The sequence below is a fragment of the Chelmon rostratus genome, chromosome 22 (genome assembly GCF_017976325.1).
Source record: "Chelmon rostratus isolate fCheRos1 chromosome 22, fCheRos1.pri, whole genome shotgun sequence".
NCBI lineage: Eukaryota > Metazoa > Chordata > Actinopteri > Chaetodontiformes > Chaetodontidae > Chelmon > Chelmon rostratus.
The window spans coordinates 14,667,146-14,683,677 of record NC_055679.1 but is presented as its reverse complement, the minus strand read 5'-3'; the positions used below and the strand labels follow the sequence as shown (position 1 = coordinate 14,683,677).

General features: G+C 39.4%; 2 protein-coding genes across 3 annotated transcripts; one reads left to right on the top strand and one right to left on the bottom strand.

Moving 5' to 3' along the window:
- The first annotated feature begins 276 nt into the window (after positions 1–276).
- Positions 277–9,305, top strand: orc5 (origin recognition complex, subunit 5). 2 transcript variants are annotated; one of them, XM_041964163.1, is made up of 14 exons: positions 277–698; positions 1,395–1,487; positions 2,422–2,607; positions 2,993–3,067; positions 4,731–4,842; positions 5,186–5,316; positions 5,437–5,485; positions 6,455–6,545; positions 6,665–6,720; positions 7,005–7,117; positions 7,320–7,367; positions 7,455–7,565; positions 8,806–8,918; positions 9,027–9,305. In XM_041964163.1, exons 1-14 carry the CDS (start codon positions 585–587, stop codon positions 9,070–9,072), a joined length of 1,338 nt encoding a protein of 445 aa, XP_041820097.1. In that variant the 5' UTR covers positions 277–584; the 3' UTR covers positions 9,073–9,305. The 2 variants fall into 2 exon arrangements, with proteins under 2 accessions (XP_041820097.1, XP_041820098.1); XM_041964164.1 differs by lacking the exon at positions 2,422–2,607.
- A 1,163-nt stretch (positions 9,306–10,468) lies between these two features.
- Positions 10,469–14,542, bottom strand: guca1a (guanylate cyclase activator 1A). The gene is made up of 4 exons (XM_041963945.1): positions 14,254–14,542; positions 12,245–12,394; positions 12,065–12,158; positions 10,469–11,317 (listed from the first exon to the last, which is right to left on the bottom strand). Exons 1-4 carry the CDS (start codon positions 14,449–14,451, stop codon positions 11,190–11,192), a joined length of 570 nt encoding a protein of 189 aa, XP_041819879.1. The 5' UTR covers positions 14,452–14,542; the 3' UTR covers positions 10,469–11,189.
- Between the last annotated feature and the right edge of the window lie 1,990 nt (positions 14,543–16,532).

Below are 16,532 nucleotides of genomic sequence, written 5' to 3'. Positions count from 1 at the left end.
CCTATCTCTCTCTCTATATATATATATCTATATATCTATATCTATATATCTATATATATATATATATATATATATATATATATATATATATATAGAGAGAGAGAGAGAGAGAGATAGATAGATAGATATAGAAATAGATATATCTTTGGATTCGCTCTAAAATCTTGTCGCAATACGGTTTTTGTGACAAAAACTCCATTACCCATGATGCTACGTACAATTTCTGATTGGCTGTCAACTAACCGTCGTCATTTGACGTAATCTGAAGGCGCGCGCGAAACTTCCGTCAATGCTTTCGCTTGTGTTTCCAACTTTGACTTACCTTTTATCCGAAATTTAAGAGTATTGCACATTTTAGTTTCAAGTATGGATATTTCCACAGTATCCTGTAGTGCTTACAAGAAATAGCTTCCTACCGTTTTGCTCGCATTTTGTCTAAGTTACGGCGGTCGTCGTCTCCAGTCTCGTCAAAGTGCTGTAACTGAACGTTAAGCTAACGTTAACCTGCTTGTTTGTAGCCGCATGTCACTGACCTCTTCACGGTGTAACTCACACGGTGTTGTGGTTGGTTGTAAATTGGGAAGATGACATCGCTGTTACAGCATCCAGGGTATAAGGAGGAGAGGCTGCGCCAGGTCTCGGAGCAGCTGCCCTGCAGAGAGGTCCAGGCGGGGATGCTGCTGTCGCTCATGGGACAGGTAACTGATGTGAGCTGGTGTCGACTGTCGGCACTGGAGGAGTTGGGAGAAAAGAGTTTATCTTCAGTTAGCATGATATTTTGACAGGTAGAATGTAACCTAAGTAAAACTACATCTCTATGTTCTTAAGTACAAGTTTGAGGTATATAGTATATAGTAATATTTAAACTCTTATATTTTTACTCTTTCAGCTGTGTTCACACATAACTTAAAAAAGATGAAACCAAAAAAAAAAAATAGTGCACAAAGTAATACAGCAAAATAAATGTTTACACATTGCATCTTTCACAAACATTTATTTCAACTCAGTAAAATGATGTGTCTTCATGTTCAGTATTGAAAGTCAACAGAAAAACAATAATTCCTGTTGCAGCAAACTTTGTTCAATTATGTCTGTCCATTTTGGATTAGGGTCTTGGTTGACAAAGAAATATTTAGATTAATTTAGTCAATTATTAAATGTTAATGCTCAAAAATTAATACTAAGCAGGTAAGGATGTCCTAGGTCAGGGACATTAGCTTAACAGTTAATTATTAACAACGGTACTGGATTTTATTGAGGATAAAAGTCAAGATGATGTGAATTAGCAACATTGTCAGAAAAGCTGTTATAAGCAGAACTTATCTGTTTAGACTCTTATTAATGCAAAGTTCAAATTATATTGAATAAAAAAGTGCTTAATTTTGTTCTTACAGCCGCAGCAGTACAGCTACCCCTCAGTCTTCATCTATGGTCATCGGGCTTCAGGGAAGAGTCATGTGATCCACGTTCTGCTGAAGGAACTTGAGGTGAGAGAGACATTTGCTGTCATTTCAAGGACTGCCGGGCTGAATGGTCTTTGTGTGTGCACATGTGTGGGTTAGGGTGTGCAAACTTGTTATCAAAATGAGAATTCATTCCTTTTTTCTGTTGCCTTGCTTCTTGGAAATATGAAATTATATTGAAAGCACAAAAAATTCAGGGTGCTACATTGATTCTCTCAATAAATTGTATTGCATTTCAGAGAAGTCTCATTTCTCAGTGCACACAAAGCTTTGTGTGCTCACTTTCAATGTTAGCATAGGCTTATATTACCCTTCTTGATTTAACATTTCTGGATAGAATCGCAGGTGTCTGATTCAGAAAAGAACTTGCCTATCTTTCTGCACAACTTTCTGCATAAATTAATTATGAAGAGCAACACTTTTCAGATTATAGATGATCCTTCTCAAACCTCTTTATGATTTCACAAAGATCCAACCCTTTTTATTTCTTTATTGTTTATCTATTGTTTTTTAAATCATTGTGTGTATTGTTACTGCTGTTTGTCCTTTTTGGTTGTCTTGTATCATCAGTGGAACCTTCAGACAGTTTTTCACAATGTAGACAATGGAGTTACCAACTAACTAACTAAGTAAGGCTGCAGCTAGCTATTATTTTCATGTTTGATTAATCTGTTAACTATTTTCCAAAACCTTAAGATATTCAGTTTGCTGTTATATAAGGCAACAGATGTTTTCATTTGAGAAGCCGGGACCAGCAAATGTTTGCATCTTTGCTTGAAAAATGGCTAAAACAATGAAGCGGTTATCACAACAGTTGCCAGTTTTTTCACATTTTTTTGTGATTTCATGAAGGACAGACGGTGACGTTCAGTGTGCAACAAAAGGAGAGGCGTGTTTTAACTCCACAGATATCAAACTGATTTTTTTTCATCCTTCCTCCTCCTCCTCCTCTCTGCAGCTGCCTCACGCCACAGTCAGCTGTGTCGAATGTGTTTCTGTTGCGTTGCTGTTTGAGCAAGTGCTGCTGTCCTTCTTTGGCTGCGATGCTGCCTCGCTGCTCCCCCGCAGTCCCTCCCTGTCTGACTTTGTACGCATCTACAGACAGCAGTGCTCGCAGTCTCCTGCCAAGCAGACGCGATACATTGTGAGTGCCGTGTACTTTATGCCCGAAACAGAAAATCACTCCTCACTTGGCACAGCAAACTACTATAATCCATGGCATGTTAAATTATTTATTCTTTGGATGTGTCACTTAAATGTTTGCATAATATGATTAGTAGTGATAACACATGCAAATAGATGCTAAACAAAGCTCCAGATGCATTAGCCTGAAGAAAATAAGTGTGATTTCCAGCCAGCACAGGAACAGATTTAAGCTAATGTTTTGGCTTCATCATTTTTTTTAGGTTTGAAGGTGAGCTTGCAGCACATAAAACAGTAATGTGCCACGATTAAACAGCCATTCACGTAATAGTTTATTGAATATGAATGTTAGAAAATAAGCTCAAATGCATATGTATATTTTTCAGGTAATAGAAAAAGCGGAGCTTCTGAGAGACACCGATGCCAATCTCCTCCCTGCTCTCCTGCGCCTTCAGGAATTGGTGAGAAAGTGCAGCAAGCTCTTTGTGCTATCAATCAACTGAGCCACTTTATTGTTGTTGCACTGTGTGGATGATGAAGAGGGACTTCTTTTGTAATGAATGACCTTGAGCTGCGTGTGTGGATCCCTTTCATGATGCAGTTAGGAAGGACGGATGGCAGCCACTCACAGCATTTTAATGAAAGACATCAAGAGTACGAAGACTTATGTGATTGTTTGTGTTTAATTCCTCTGAAAGCTAATTGTTTTCTGGTGAGTGTTCTTGGGAGTGTTAAGAGGAATCTGTCTTTTCAATGTCATGCTGCTTCCTAACTGCCACATGGGATTTTGAAGTGATAATTAGAATGCAGATTTATATGCATGTGAAGGATGACAGGGTGATGAAGGGTTGTTGTGTCTCTAATGTATGTTATTACTATTATCATCATTATGGCCTTTCTGCACAACATGCATGAAGGATTTACTATCTAGGGTTCGGTTTTGTTTTATTATAGTGACAGAAGGGAGGTTAGAGTGTGTTTTCTCTCTCTGTAAGTGTGTTACATGGTATAGCCTGTCAAACTTCAGATCTCATTGTATCAGAATTTGTTGTTCTGTCTCCACACTACCTCATGATACCTTACATGTTCTCCAGGGATGCATCCGTCCAACTTTTTCTCACTTGATAATAATTCCACAGTGCCTCAGTTCAGAATATTTGGCAGTACTGAATACCAGTCTGATAACGGTGCTCTCTTTTTCCCAAATTTAATTAAATTTCTATTACCGCAATGAACTCATTAGGCTCATCTTTATTTAAGGTAGCGTGAGGATTGCTGTGGCACCAAAAGCTTAGCCTGACTGAATGTAACTGATAGCAGAAACCCTGTTTTTCATAAAGATATTACGTTTAATGTGGATCTCTTGCATTATGGTAGATTCATGATCTAGACCTGAAATGAGATGTCAATAAATTGGTTCGTCGATCTACAGAAATTAAATCACCAACTGCAGTATTTTGATTATCAGTTCATCGTTTAAGTAATTTTTTAACCAACAAATGTCTCCTGTGTGAAGATGTGCTGCTTCTCTCTGTCTGAATTTATTTAAATAGAATATTTTTTAGTTGGCTGTTGGTTGGACGTCAAGACACTTAAGTCCAAAGTGTTTTTGATTATTTTTTTTGGCATTTTGTACACCGTGTACACGATTGTTGCATCCCTTGCGTGACCCTGTAGTGTCACATGTAATTTCTGGTGTTTCCCTTGTGTCCCATTCTGCATAATTCTATGATTGGAAGACTATTGGTACATCATTGTTTAAACATTGTTGTTGACCTCTTTGTGATAAAAGCCGCATTCCCAACATCATCTTTGTTTCCCTTGAAAGGACAGTATCTTGTGGCCAGGCAATGCTTATATGTGTATGTGCATAACTACATAACTACCTTTTTAAATATTGTCTGAGCTTCAAAGCACGTTGATAAATTTTGCATTGTGAGAAATCTGCCTTATAAAAAGGCTTTACTTTATGATACGATAATCAAAACGCTAGATAAAAATATATCAAAATTCAAGGTGGCAATGTTTGTAGCTAAGGATACGTACTCAGACATGTTAACACAAGTGTTGAGTCCACTTGTTGAACAAAACCACTGTTATTCAACATATTTGTGTCCTTTTCAGGTTGAGGACAACGTCACCGTCATCCTGCTCAGCGAAATCGTCTGGGACAAGTTCAGACCAAACACCGGCTGTTTCGAGCCCCTTCTGCTCCATTTCCCCGACTACAGTAAAGGTATAATAACACACACGCAATCATCAGCCAGCGTCATGAATAACTCCCACCACACTGCATGCATAATGATGACACACGCTTGGCAGATGCGGTGTGAGATGTGAGATCTGTACCTGTGATTTCGTTCTAACACTTAAGGCAGCGCCTGCGGAGGAATATTGCATTCTAAAACACCACTGTATAAATTCAGCACTCAGAGGGAGTGAATCATTGTACTTGATAATGCGAGAAGATGTAGCTGGTTTTGGACACGCATTGCTTTTTATAAAATCTCAGTTTCTTGTGTGGGCCTGAGGATAGTGACAGTAGTTTTCTGTCTGTCTGTCCGTTCATCTGTTTGTAGGTGAGCTGCAGCAGATCTTGTCCCAGGACCGACATCCTTCGTATTCGGCTGAGTTTTACGCCTCCTACATCAACATACTGCTGGGAGTCTTTTACTCTGTCTGCCGGGACCTCAGAGAGCTGCGTCACCTGGTCAGACACACACACATACATACACACACACACACTCATAAGTCAGTGAAGATTTTTTTTATAGTTTTGATTTTCTTTCAGTCTTTCATCGTTTATCTTTTTTTTTCTCTTTTCAACTAGGCTGCCCTCAACTTTTCAAAGTTCTGTGAGCCGTTGGCAGAAGGAAAAGGTAAAGTATAAAGAGGTATATTCATTTATCTGACAGCTGATCAATATTAAAAATACCTCGTGTAACCCTTTTCTTTCAGTTCATTTGCAGACAGATCTTTCTTTCATGTTGAGATGCCCTTCAGCTATTTGAACTTTTCTGTATTTACTTCGTTAAAGCTTCATTAATTGATTTTTGGTCAAGTTGTAGTGAATGTGTTCGCAAACCTTTGCTTATTTACACATAGCAACGGCAGCATTCAGTTGTAAATGTCTTTGTGTCCGTCTTGGTGGGTGTAGATATCGATGACACAGGTTTTGATTGATAGTAACACAATGCAATTCAATACAGCTGTTCCGCCTTAAACAGTTATCTTCACAAAGCTGCTGATGTTCAGTTTTTGCTGACATTGTTGGAAGTCAGAATACTGAACATTATGAACTTCATAAAGATAAATGTTATGACAGAGCTGATGTATCAGAATATGAGACTGTTCTGTGTGGTCGCCATGTTTACTTTCTGTCATCCTCTGTGACAGAGAGGAAAAGGAGAAGATAGCTGAGCCTTTTTCAACTTGCTTCATGTCGTCTTCATTCTCAATAATCTCCACCCCCATCATGGACTTGTAGGAGAAAGCACAAGCATGCATGACTGATGGAGGCTGTGCAGCCATTCTGCCGATAACAAACGTCAACCTCTACTAAAAATGTCTGGATATTTAGCCGCTAGATGTTCGGCTTAAGTCATCCAGTCGCTTTGTCTGTGTGCCGTTTGGTGCTGGGCAGGTGGTGCCCAGTCGCTTTATCAGAGCTTTTTTGCTGAAAACAGCTGCCTGCTGTGCAGAGTTTATAGGCTGTAAAACCAAAACAATGAACCAAAGGAGGCTAAAAAGCTTTGCAGAGTCAGGTGATAATAAAAAATCCCTTCGCTCTTCCCTTGACTTGTTGCATGCTAATGCATCACTGTGGTTGTTGTGTTTTATGTCTTCAGTGAAAGAGACCGACACACACAAGCTGTGGAGGAACATTGAGCCTCATTTGAAAAAAGCCATGCAGACTGTTTACCTGCGAGAGGTGTCCAGGTCTGTGCTGTCTACATTAGTCTGCTCATGAACCATGCCACCTTTGATCTATTGACTCATCACAGTAATCCTGCTTGTTTGCTCCTCTCGTTATTCTGCCTTCTCCTTTCTGTGTTCAGTCTTCAGTGGGAGCAGATGCAGCAAATGGAGGAGAAGGAGTCTGGAGCCTTGAGAGGTACCGACACACCGAGCGCTGTTGCTCTCAGTGACGTAATGCGATTGCAGAGCAGATGTTAAACTGTAAAACCGCTGACAGGGTGCAGTGACACTGTGGATTCATGCTAAAACTGTGATTTTGTTTTTCTTGTGCAGTTATGACACTCAGTGCTCCACACACACAAAATAAATCATAATGAATTACCAGCAGATCTTGGATTACACTGAACATCATGTATTAATGGCATACTGTATGAACGCATATGAGCGTACGTCTGACTCATTGCATTTATGTCCTCAAAGGTTTGTCTGCTCACACTCATGTTGAACTGCCTTATTACTCCAAGTTCCTGTTGATTGCAGCCTACCTGGCATCCTACAACCCTGCCCGCACAGATAAACGCTTCTTCCTCAAGGTACACACATTTTATGATAAATGGTTTTACACCAAATTCTGCTTCTTCAGTTTTTATCCCGATTAAGGGTCTGGAGGGTGTCCTATGTTGTGCAGATTTTAAAACCCCTTTGAGGCAAATTGGTAATTTGTGCTTCATGCAAATGAAATTGTTTTGACTTGTTTGAATGAATGAGTTTGTCTCCTCTGTTTCCTCCCAACAGCATCACGGTAAAATAAGAAAAACTAACTTCTTGAAGAAGAATGAGAAGGTGATCGTCTTAACCTCACACCACCTTGAGCTCCATTAGTTTTAAAACCTGTTAATATAATAACAACATATTCTGTCTCTTTTATAGACGAGTAACCACCTTCTGGGTCCAAAGCCCTTCCCTCTGGATCGCCTACTCGCCATTTTCTACAGTGTTGTGGACAGCAGAGTCGCCCCCACGGCCAGCATCTTCTCACAGGTCAGCGTCCAGCTCATTTCACAGTTGTGCTCACGATGGTCCTCTGACCTCTTTAGAGTATATTGTAGTTTTTTTTTAGATGATCTGTTGGTCCACCATGTTGATCCAAGCAGAAATACCAAAACAACTTTTAGGTACAGGCAGTGATTCCAGTGGATGAATCCTAATGAACCCTTGACTTCTACTCTATTGTCACCAAGAAGTTCACATTTGTGTAAAACTGATGAATGGATTGGTACTAAATTTGGTATGGACATTCATGGTCCCCTTAGGATATGGGAACTTTGGTGATCCTCTGACTTTTCGTTTTACTAGGAGGTCAGCATTTGTCCCGTACTTTGGTTTATGACCAAATACCAGCCTCAGCTGTACTTCACTTTTTGTGCTTAGAAAAGTACAGCCCTGCTACAACAACGCTGCTAGCCTGGCTGTGGTCTTCTCAGGCCTGTTTTGTCAGTGTGTGGGCTGAGCCTGGATTCAAGAGTGCAAACATTTTTACATTTGCCTGTTTTGACCCTTAAAAGTATTTCTGGGAAAGTCCTTCATCTGTTGCTGGCGGGGAGACTCTGTGATGATCAGGCCAGCCAAATAAAGGACAAATAAAGATGGACGTGTTTGTCAGCAGAACACTAAAATTATCCATCCATGACAATAGTAGTTTAATGAACCTCCTCAACTGTCTGTAAACATGCATCTTGTGGCCCTTTTCAACTCTATGATTTTTGTTGTCATTGTCATGAGTTGAATCGAGCTCTGTTGTGGTTTAGTTTTATCCTTCATTTAGTCCTGCAATGCTTGTAATCTTTCTCCATAGCTGTGATTCCTGAAGTTAAGTGAAGGAAGTCTCCTGGGTCAGTAAAGTGGCTCCTACAGACTATAGACAATCATTTACTTTCACACGTTTCCCCATTTTCCACATACGTAAATGAATGAGAATGTACGCTATGATAATCAGAGGATTTTAAATGATAATTTTTCCCATTTGTGGGTGTAAATGGTATACTATTTAATGTTAAATCAACCCGGATGACCACAGTGTCTCAGATGTGAGTTTTCTACCCATATGGTCATGAGTTTTGGGATCCGTGGACAAATGCCGATCTATTTATGGCCCTGAGCGTAAAATGGTTTTAGGAAATTAGGCTTGACCCACATCTGCGCAACCGGCTCTCGTCATAAAAGCTGTGTTTTAATAAGCGGAACAGAGGGTCATTTCAGTCTCCCTCTCTTCTCCATTTAGATCTCCTCTCTGGTGACCTTACAGCTGTTGACTAAGGTCAGTCATGACGACCAGCTCGATGCCCCAAAGTACAAATGTGCCGTGTCTATGGACTTCATCTGCGCCATATCCAGGTCTGTAAATACACATGACTGAGACTGACAGCCGAATTATTCAAGCGAATTGACCTTTTGCAGTTTCTTTTTTCACCGAGAATGTGCTTGGTGTGATTTATCTTCCAGGACGGTGAGTTTTGATATTGTCAAGTACCTGTATGACTTCCTGTGAGCCTGCTGTGAGTAAAGGAGAGAAGACACACAGTGACAGTAAGATAAAAAAGGAGTTCTTAACTTAAGGACAAGCATTTGGCAAGACGAGGAGCTCGGACTGTTGTTGAGAATTTTGAGGAGGAAAATTAATCCAATTATGTTGCTGCCCCCTTGTGGTTGATGAATGAGCTTATATTTTTCCTGTGCAGTCTCTCATCCATGTTACATATTTGTATTTGTATAAAATAAAAGCCAGATTGGCGATTTTGCATTATATTTGCTTTAGTTTTTTTTAACAGCCTGTGTTAAGTTTGCTGTATTATAATATCCTGTTTTATTGTAGTAAGACAGCCAGTATATAATATAGTTATATAGCTTTAAATAATAAGGAAAAGGGGATGAATATGATGCAGGTTTAGCATTTTTGCCTGACATAGAGCAACCTTGGCACCACACAGGTGAATCATCATCCTTGCTCCAAGGGAGAATTTTGTTTCCGTTACGTGTCGCCTTTGTTCACCCCGTTGTGTGAGGTTGTATACCAGTCATAGGATACTGTAACCGAGAAAATTCACAAGCTTTTATGAAGAGTTATTCTCTACAAGCAATAAGTTTACTTTAACTTCAAGTTTACTTTATTATTTTGCATTTGTAAGCCGTATATAAACATTTAATATGTGGTTTGTAATACACTATGATGCAGTTTGCAAGCATAACTGCTTCATAGGGCACCTGCCATAACTGGAGGCTGGTGTATAAACAGATGTAAAATGACACTGTAGTGAAACACATTTTTAATAACATAAAATGTTTTTTTCATAGCTTAAGTTATAATTAATGACAAATGTCATACATTAATTAACAGATGTGCTTATAGCAGCGTCCAGCTTTGTTGTAGTGTGTCATGTTTTCGATTATTTATATGCTATTTTAAAATACTGAATAGGATGTCAAGTGGCCGGGAAAGAAAAATGCTATTTAATGAGCCGTCTCGTCTTAATTGGGCTGTGTTTGGGAGATGATTAAACCTTTAACTTTCTTTGCTGTCAATGAGTCCAGGCCACAATCCAGCCATAGTCTGGGTTACTGCACAGTGTGTTAGGTGCTGTATGAAAGAAATAAGATAGACAGGCTTTTTGGTGTCATTACCTAAAAGTTTCGTCTAACTTAGAAATTACTGGCATTTGTCCCTGTGGATCCCAGACTTCTTAACACGTAGGAGGTGCATCAGCTTTTTCTGCAATTTTTGTGGCAACCAAGAAGCTGGACTGAAGCTGATCAGTTGTTGCATATGAGCTGCAATACCTACACTTATCTCCAGTACATTTAATGAAGACAGTACACATTAGACTTAAATAGTTCACTTTTATTGTACAAATAAGCAAAAACAAATGTGATCTATATCTGTATTAATGCTGAACGGGCAGCAAATGAAACACCCACACAAAAATATTACACAACCACAAGCCTGTATTTTGCCTTTTATTTCAGCTTGAATCCTTTTAAACGTTAAAAAAGGTGAAAAACATTTTTTAAAAAAAGGTAAACATTTGAGAAATGTATCTGCACACTGGTATATGTGTTCAAAAACGTTTACCTGTTCCTGTATTACAGCCTTTGACTTGATCAAATTATCATGGATGTTAAGCACACTGCAGAGTCATAGCTTCCTCCTGTTTGCCCACAGGCAAGAGCGACCAAACAGCGAGTTGAGTAATTTGACGCAGAGGAACTCAGACCCAGAAAAAAAAAGATCTGGAAAGCATTGAGTGCGTATAATTGCCACTCAGGTCCACTATCTCCCTCTTTTATCCCTCGAGGTATCAGTGGGTACGTGGACTGTCTGAGAGATCATCCCTCATGCCAAGGTGGCCTTGGGAGAGCTCAGCATCATTAAACAAGGACAATGACCAGTTTGCAAAGGTTGACTGAGTCATCCAAATGCATTTAAAGTGCATGTGTTTCAGTTTTTCAGAGATTAAAAATAAGTAACGTCAATGTTTGCAGTACACTGGCATTATATTAAACTGGATTCAATCTTAATGGAAATCTCAGTCTGTAAACGACTTTTTTACCAGAGGCGATGTACTGAAGCTCTCGGGTGAATGAGGATGAGGCAGTCGGACTGGGCAGAGCCTAAACGCTGTGTCTCCTGTTGTGGATCATGGCCACAATGTGGGTGAGGTCCAGACTTTTTATCATCACCTCCATGAAATCCTCATCGCTGCGAGCGCCGGCCACAAACTCCTCCAAGGAAAGCTCGCCTGGTGGAAGGCAGAGATTGCATTTAGAGACATGAGGGCGAACGTAGCATAAATATATCTGATCGAATGCGACGTGAGCTGACTAGCTAACTACTTGACCATTAGCAAGTGCATAGCTAGCAAAGCTATGTCATAGCGTTGGATTTCAGTGGGCAAAGCTTTGTTTACATTTCTATAATTGTTGAGGTCTGATTTATTCATTTAACCCATATCATCCTCCTCTTTCTGCAGTACTCGTGACTAAACCCTGCCCATTTATTCTGTTTCACTCAGAAATGCATCACATGACTGAAGCTAAAGAGCTTTTTCTTTATTCTTTTTCAAAACCAAAAATATTTCAAGCATTCTAGTCAAAATGTGGCATCGACTGGACATCAACATACAATTCCACTGCTATGCTAGTAGCAGCTAATGTAGCCTCGAGCCGCTAGCCTCAAGCAGAGATTTTATTTTCAAACTTTTCAAACTCCCTCTGGAGGCCTCACACAACTTTTCTCTCCCAGACTTTGAAGTGTAAAACTGACGGAGTTCCCCTTTAAGGTCTTGTGCAAAAAGACGAATTAGCATCTTTTGTGAAATGTTTTAGGTTTGTTATTGTGTTCAGCAGCCACCCACAGTTTGTCTTATTATTATTCCCGTTGTGTTTCCTGACTGAAGACAGCACTGGAGCTGATGAATGTCTAAACACTGTCCACCCACCATCGATTTCTTCCTAAATCTCTGTATACAGTGCCAGAACACACTCACCATCTCCATTTATATCAATCCTGTCAAACACGCGGTTAGTGAAATCCTCTGCACTTATGTCCTGGTTTTCATTCCCATTGATCGCACGGATGGCCTGCGGGAACAGAATAAAATCAGTATGCCGTGTTGATGCCAGGGCCTGCCAGGCAATCCAGTGTTGTAGGTGCATGATATCTGTACCTTTATGATGTTGAGGAGCTCATGTCGGTCAATGCAGCCGTTGCCATCCACGTCATAAAGTTTGAAATACCAGCGCAGCTTGTGCTCCATCTTTCCACGCATCACCAGACTGAGAGCAGCCACATACTCCATGAAGTCTATGTAGCCGTCCTGCAAAAACAAGCACCGAGATGAGGCTACTCACACAGGATGCCCTTGTCAAAACATTGGCAAACATCAATACATCATTATGCACGACCCTCTGCTCAGTATGAAACTATTTTCAGATAAATCAGTCGCTCATTTGAAAGAGATCCACCCCCCCTCCTCATCTCAACTCCAAAAGCTGTCTGTGTGAGATGAAGCGCGCCAGGATGCAGGATTATCTCCAGGGACTGTCTGAACACAGGCAGCAATCTTAGCATCAAAGCATTGTCTCTCAGATAATCTCACAGTTTAAATCGTGCATTAAGATTACCGCAGCCTTTTGGGAGCCAAAGGGGTGGGGTGGGGGGGCTAAATTTAGACGTGCATCTTCTCAGACAGACGCATCCCGTGATGACCCTGTCGCACGCTCGGAGACGCTCCTAATTCATCTGTGAGGGTCATGTTTTGCAGGCTTGTCGCAGGGAGGTCACTGCATCACCTGCATGTCTGAGAGGACACGTGTCTCTGAATGATACAGAAGTTTCTCCACGTGGGCTGCTTGTTAAATGGTGAGGGACTTTTCCGCTCGAGCCCTGAAATACACTCAAAGGTCAAACAACAGATCATCTTTGTCACGTTCATTGGTTTTGGCGCTGAAACAGTTTACCGATTAATCGATTAGTCAACCGACTGAGATTCATATCCATATTTTAAGTCATTTTTCAGGCAAAAGCAGCTCAACATTTGCTGGTTCCAGGGCCTCAAATATAAAGGATTTGAGATCCTATGACTTGAACAAAAGACTCAAATTAAAGACACCTTGGGCTGTGATGGGTCTTTTTCACCACGTTTACACTGCATTTACACGAGTGAATCGTTAATTGGTTATTAAGAATAATGGTTTCAGTTCCAACCCTTTATCTGTTTCCCAAAGTATTGCCTCTCAAAGGTTTGCAAATTGCTTTTAATTCATGTTTGTAGAATTCTGACTAATAACGCTAAGCCTGTAAATAGAGCTGAAACGAGTTGATCAACAGAAAATTGATCTGCAGCAATTCTTAGAACAGATTTATCATTTAAGTAAACAAAAATTGTAAGCAACAACGTCTGGTTCCAGCTCCTTCAATGTGAGAATTAGAAAGTTTTTGTTTGTTTTATATCATTATAAGTGAAATTTAGAGTGTTCAGCAGACGAAACAGGCTATGTGAAGATGTCATTTTGGATCATGGACATTATAAACTCACTGATTAACTGTAAAAAGTATTAAAGATTAATTGATAATAACATAATCATTCGTTGAAGCCTTATTTGTGAATCTAAACAAAATCTGGAAATCCCAGAACTGACAAATCTAACAAAAACAAACACTTTCCAAACACTTCGTCAAACACCTTTTAATAAATTGTGGATTATTTTAATTATGGTTGACCCCAATAATAATGTTTTTCTGGTGCTTTTCTGAACACCAGAGTTAGATAAAGAACAAAAGTACAAAGTAAATGTCCCAAATTAGTGATGGGTCACTTTCTTTACTTTGGTTTTAAAGATTGACGTCAACAAAAAAAACAGCCAAGTCCCACATTGACTTTCATACATTTGAACATGACACTTCATTTAAAAAAAGAAATACCTATTGTTGTCAATGGATTGACCTGATGTACAGTATTATTAATGTTATAGAAAAATTAGGAAACGTTTGTTATTATGTAACAAACGTTTGCATTATGTGTATTTCATCCTTCAGACATGCATCATGAGAGCACCTTCAGTGTAAGTTTTAGCCTCCTGTTGTGTATCTGTTGATGACCTTAAGTAGAAATCCCACAGTCCTACCTTTAAAAGGTTCCTCTGTCTACAGTGGAAGTGTAAGACTCTATCTCACCTTGTTCATGTCAAACGTGCGGAACATCTGCTCAATGTAGGCGTTGGCCTCTGGGTCCAGCCCTCGCAGCCCGAAGAACTGCTTGAACTCATGCAGGGTGAGCTGACCCGAGGGGCACTCCGTCATGAACTTCTTGTACCAGAGGTGCATCTCCACCGCCTGCAGGTCGTCCACGGTGGTTCCTGTCGAGTTACCCATTTCTTCCTGACACCTGAGTGTGTGTAGGTCAGACAGATGGAGCCCTGCGTAGCTAACCTCTCAGCCCAGTGGGTCTACTGTGAAGCGGAGGTTGTCCCTCTTCACAGTCACACAGCAATGGGACATAAGGTGAGAGCAGCGGCTGGCGGGGGCCTTTTGTAGCTGCCTTTGTTTGGGGATGAGGCGGCCCTCTCCCCTCTGTGGTCTCCTTGGGTCTAATCACAGGCTGTAATCCAGGCGAACATGCAGATGATCGGCTTAATCGCCCCATTAATAGGTTCACTGTTCACTAACACTGAAACCGCTGACAAACACAAGACAGCTTTCATCCCTCACATGCCGCAGACACAGGACATCCATCACAGTCCTGCATCTCAGCTGATGGGATACCCCCTTAATCAGCAGGTACACAGGTGTGAGTGCTGCAGCGTCAACAGTGGTGGAGGAAGCACTCAGATCCAAGGTTATTATAGATAACTAACTAAAACTGAAGACTAAAACTAGGTGTGAAAACACATTTTAGTTAACTGAAATAAAAACAAGACTCAAGATTTTTTTTAACTGTCTGAAATGAAATAAACATACAGGAAATGTTGTCTATGTTTCTATTAATGCCTATTCTGAACTGCTTAAATCTCCACCTGACAAACACCCTCCTTGTTATAATAAAAAGTAAAACTAATACTGAAACTACTAAAAATTAAACTGTTTCAAACAATAAAAACTAAACTGAAGATAAAAACCCATTCTGGAAATTAGCTCATCTGAAAACAAAAAAAATAAAAATAAAAACATAACCTAAAACAATAAAAACTCTGCTTAGATGCTCTACATAAGTGAAAGTACCAATACCACAACATAAAAATACTCGATTACAATTAAAAGTCCTGAATTAAAAATCCTACTACAGAAGTATTAACAGCAACAAGTTCAAGTACTTCTTACATAACAAAATTCCCCCCACCAGTGATTATATTATTGTAAGAAATTATAACTGATTTATCAGTTATTATCTTTATATTGTACCTTATCTTTTTAAAAAATTATATCCTACAATGCTTCAATACTTGGAGTACATTTTGTTTGGCTTTTGAACAGACTTCAGTTGTTACTAAATGGTTATCCACTGATTTTATCTTGATCTCTGCTGTATGTGCATCATTTTTCTTTGGCAAATTGTGCTGCTTGTTAGGCGCTGCTAAAAAGCAGTTTAATTTATCATTAGATCGTTAGAATTTGACACAAAGTTAATCTGCAACAATTTTGATCAATTATTATTTTTTTAAAGCAAAAATGCCAAAAAGCAACAATTTCATTCATGTTTTATGATAATTAACAGAATACCTTTTGGTTTTTCCATCATTGGTCAGACAGAACAAGCAATTTGAAGATGTCACCTTGAAAACCATGACGAGCATTTTTTAATATCCTCAATACTTTCTGACATTTTAAACAACAAAGATTTGAGGAAGAAACTACTAAAAACAAAATCAGCACATTAATCAATAAAAAATAGCCATTTGTTTCTTCTACTTATGTTTATTTTCTGCAAATAAGCAAAATTCTAAAACATTATTTGGTAGAGGATTTTATTGGATACCACAGTTTAAAGCCAATAAGGCCTGAGAGCCATGGCTGATTGTTATAGTAATTTAAACATTACAGATTGAATGAAATCAATATCAAAACACTGCAGAAAGCTTTTTGATCTTAGTGTCAATACCAGAAATATACCAGAAACAAATAAAATAATACAACAATGTTTAAGTGCTTTTGTATGAAATTAAGTTGTTTTTTTTTTTACTACTTATCATATCTGATAATGATATTAGTGATGATTATCACTAATAATCATATCTGAAAGCAGTATTGTATTAGCTGCATTCAGCAGATATGAATGTGGTTCATGTTTCCAACATTCTTACAACTTGCTAACCTGTTATAAGTAATAAAATAGACAAATAACAGAGTGCCTCAGTAGGCACATGGCAGCACGGTTGTCGGTTTGATTCCAGCTGGCGACCTTTGTTGCAGCTCATACCTCTCTCTATTGCCATTCCTGCCTGCTTCTACCTGTCACT

Coding starts and splice junctions, on each gene's coding strand:
- orc5 (XM_041964163.1), top strand. CDS start 585: ATGACATCGCTGTTACAGCATCCAGGGTATAAGGAGGAGAGGCTGCGC. Junction 5,486..6,454: donor GCCGTTGGCAGAAGGAAAAG/GTAAAGTATAAA, acceptor TTATGTCTTCAG/TGAAAGAGACCGACACACAC. Junction 6,546..6,664: donor TACCTGCGAGAGGTGTCCAG/GTCTGTGCTGTC, acceptor TTCTGTGTTCAG/TCTTCAGTGGGAGCAGATGC.
- guca1a (XM_041963945.1), bottom strand. CDS start 14,451: ATGGGTAACTCGACAGGAACCACCGTGGACGACCTGCAGGCGGTGGAG. Junction 12,395..14,253: donor GCACGTTTGACATGAACAAG/GTGAGATAGAGT, acceptor TTGTTTTTGCAG/GACGGCTACATAGACTTCAT. Junction 11,318..12,064: donor GATTGATATAAATGGAGATG/GTGAGTGTGTTC, acceptor GCCTTCCACCAG/GCGAGCTTTCCTTGGAGGAG.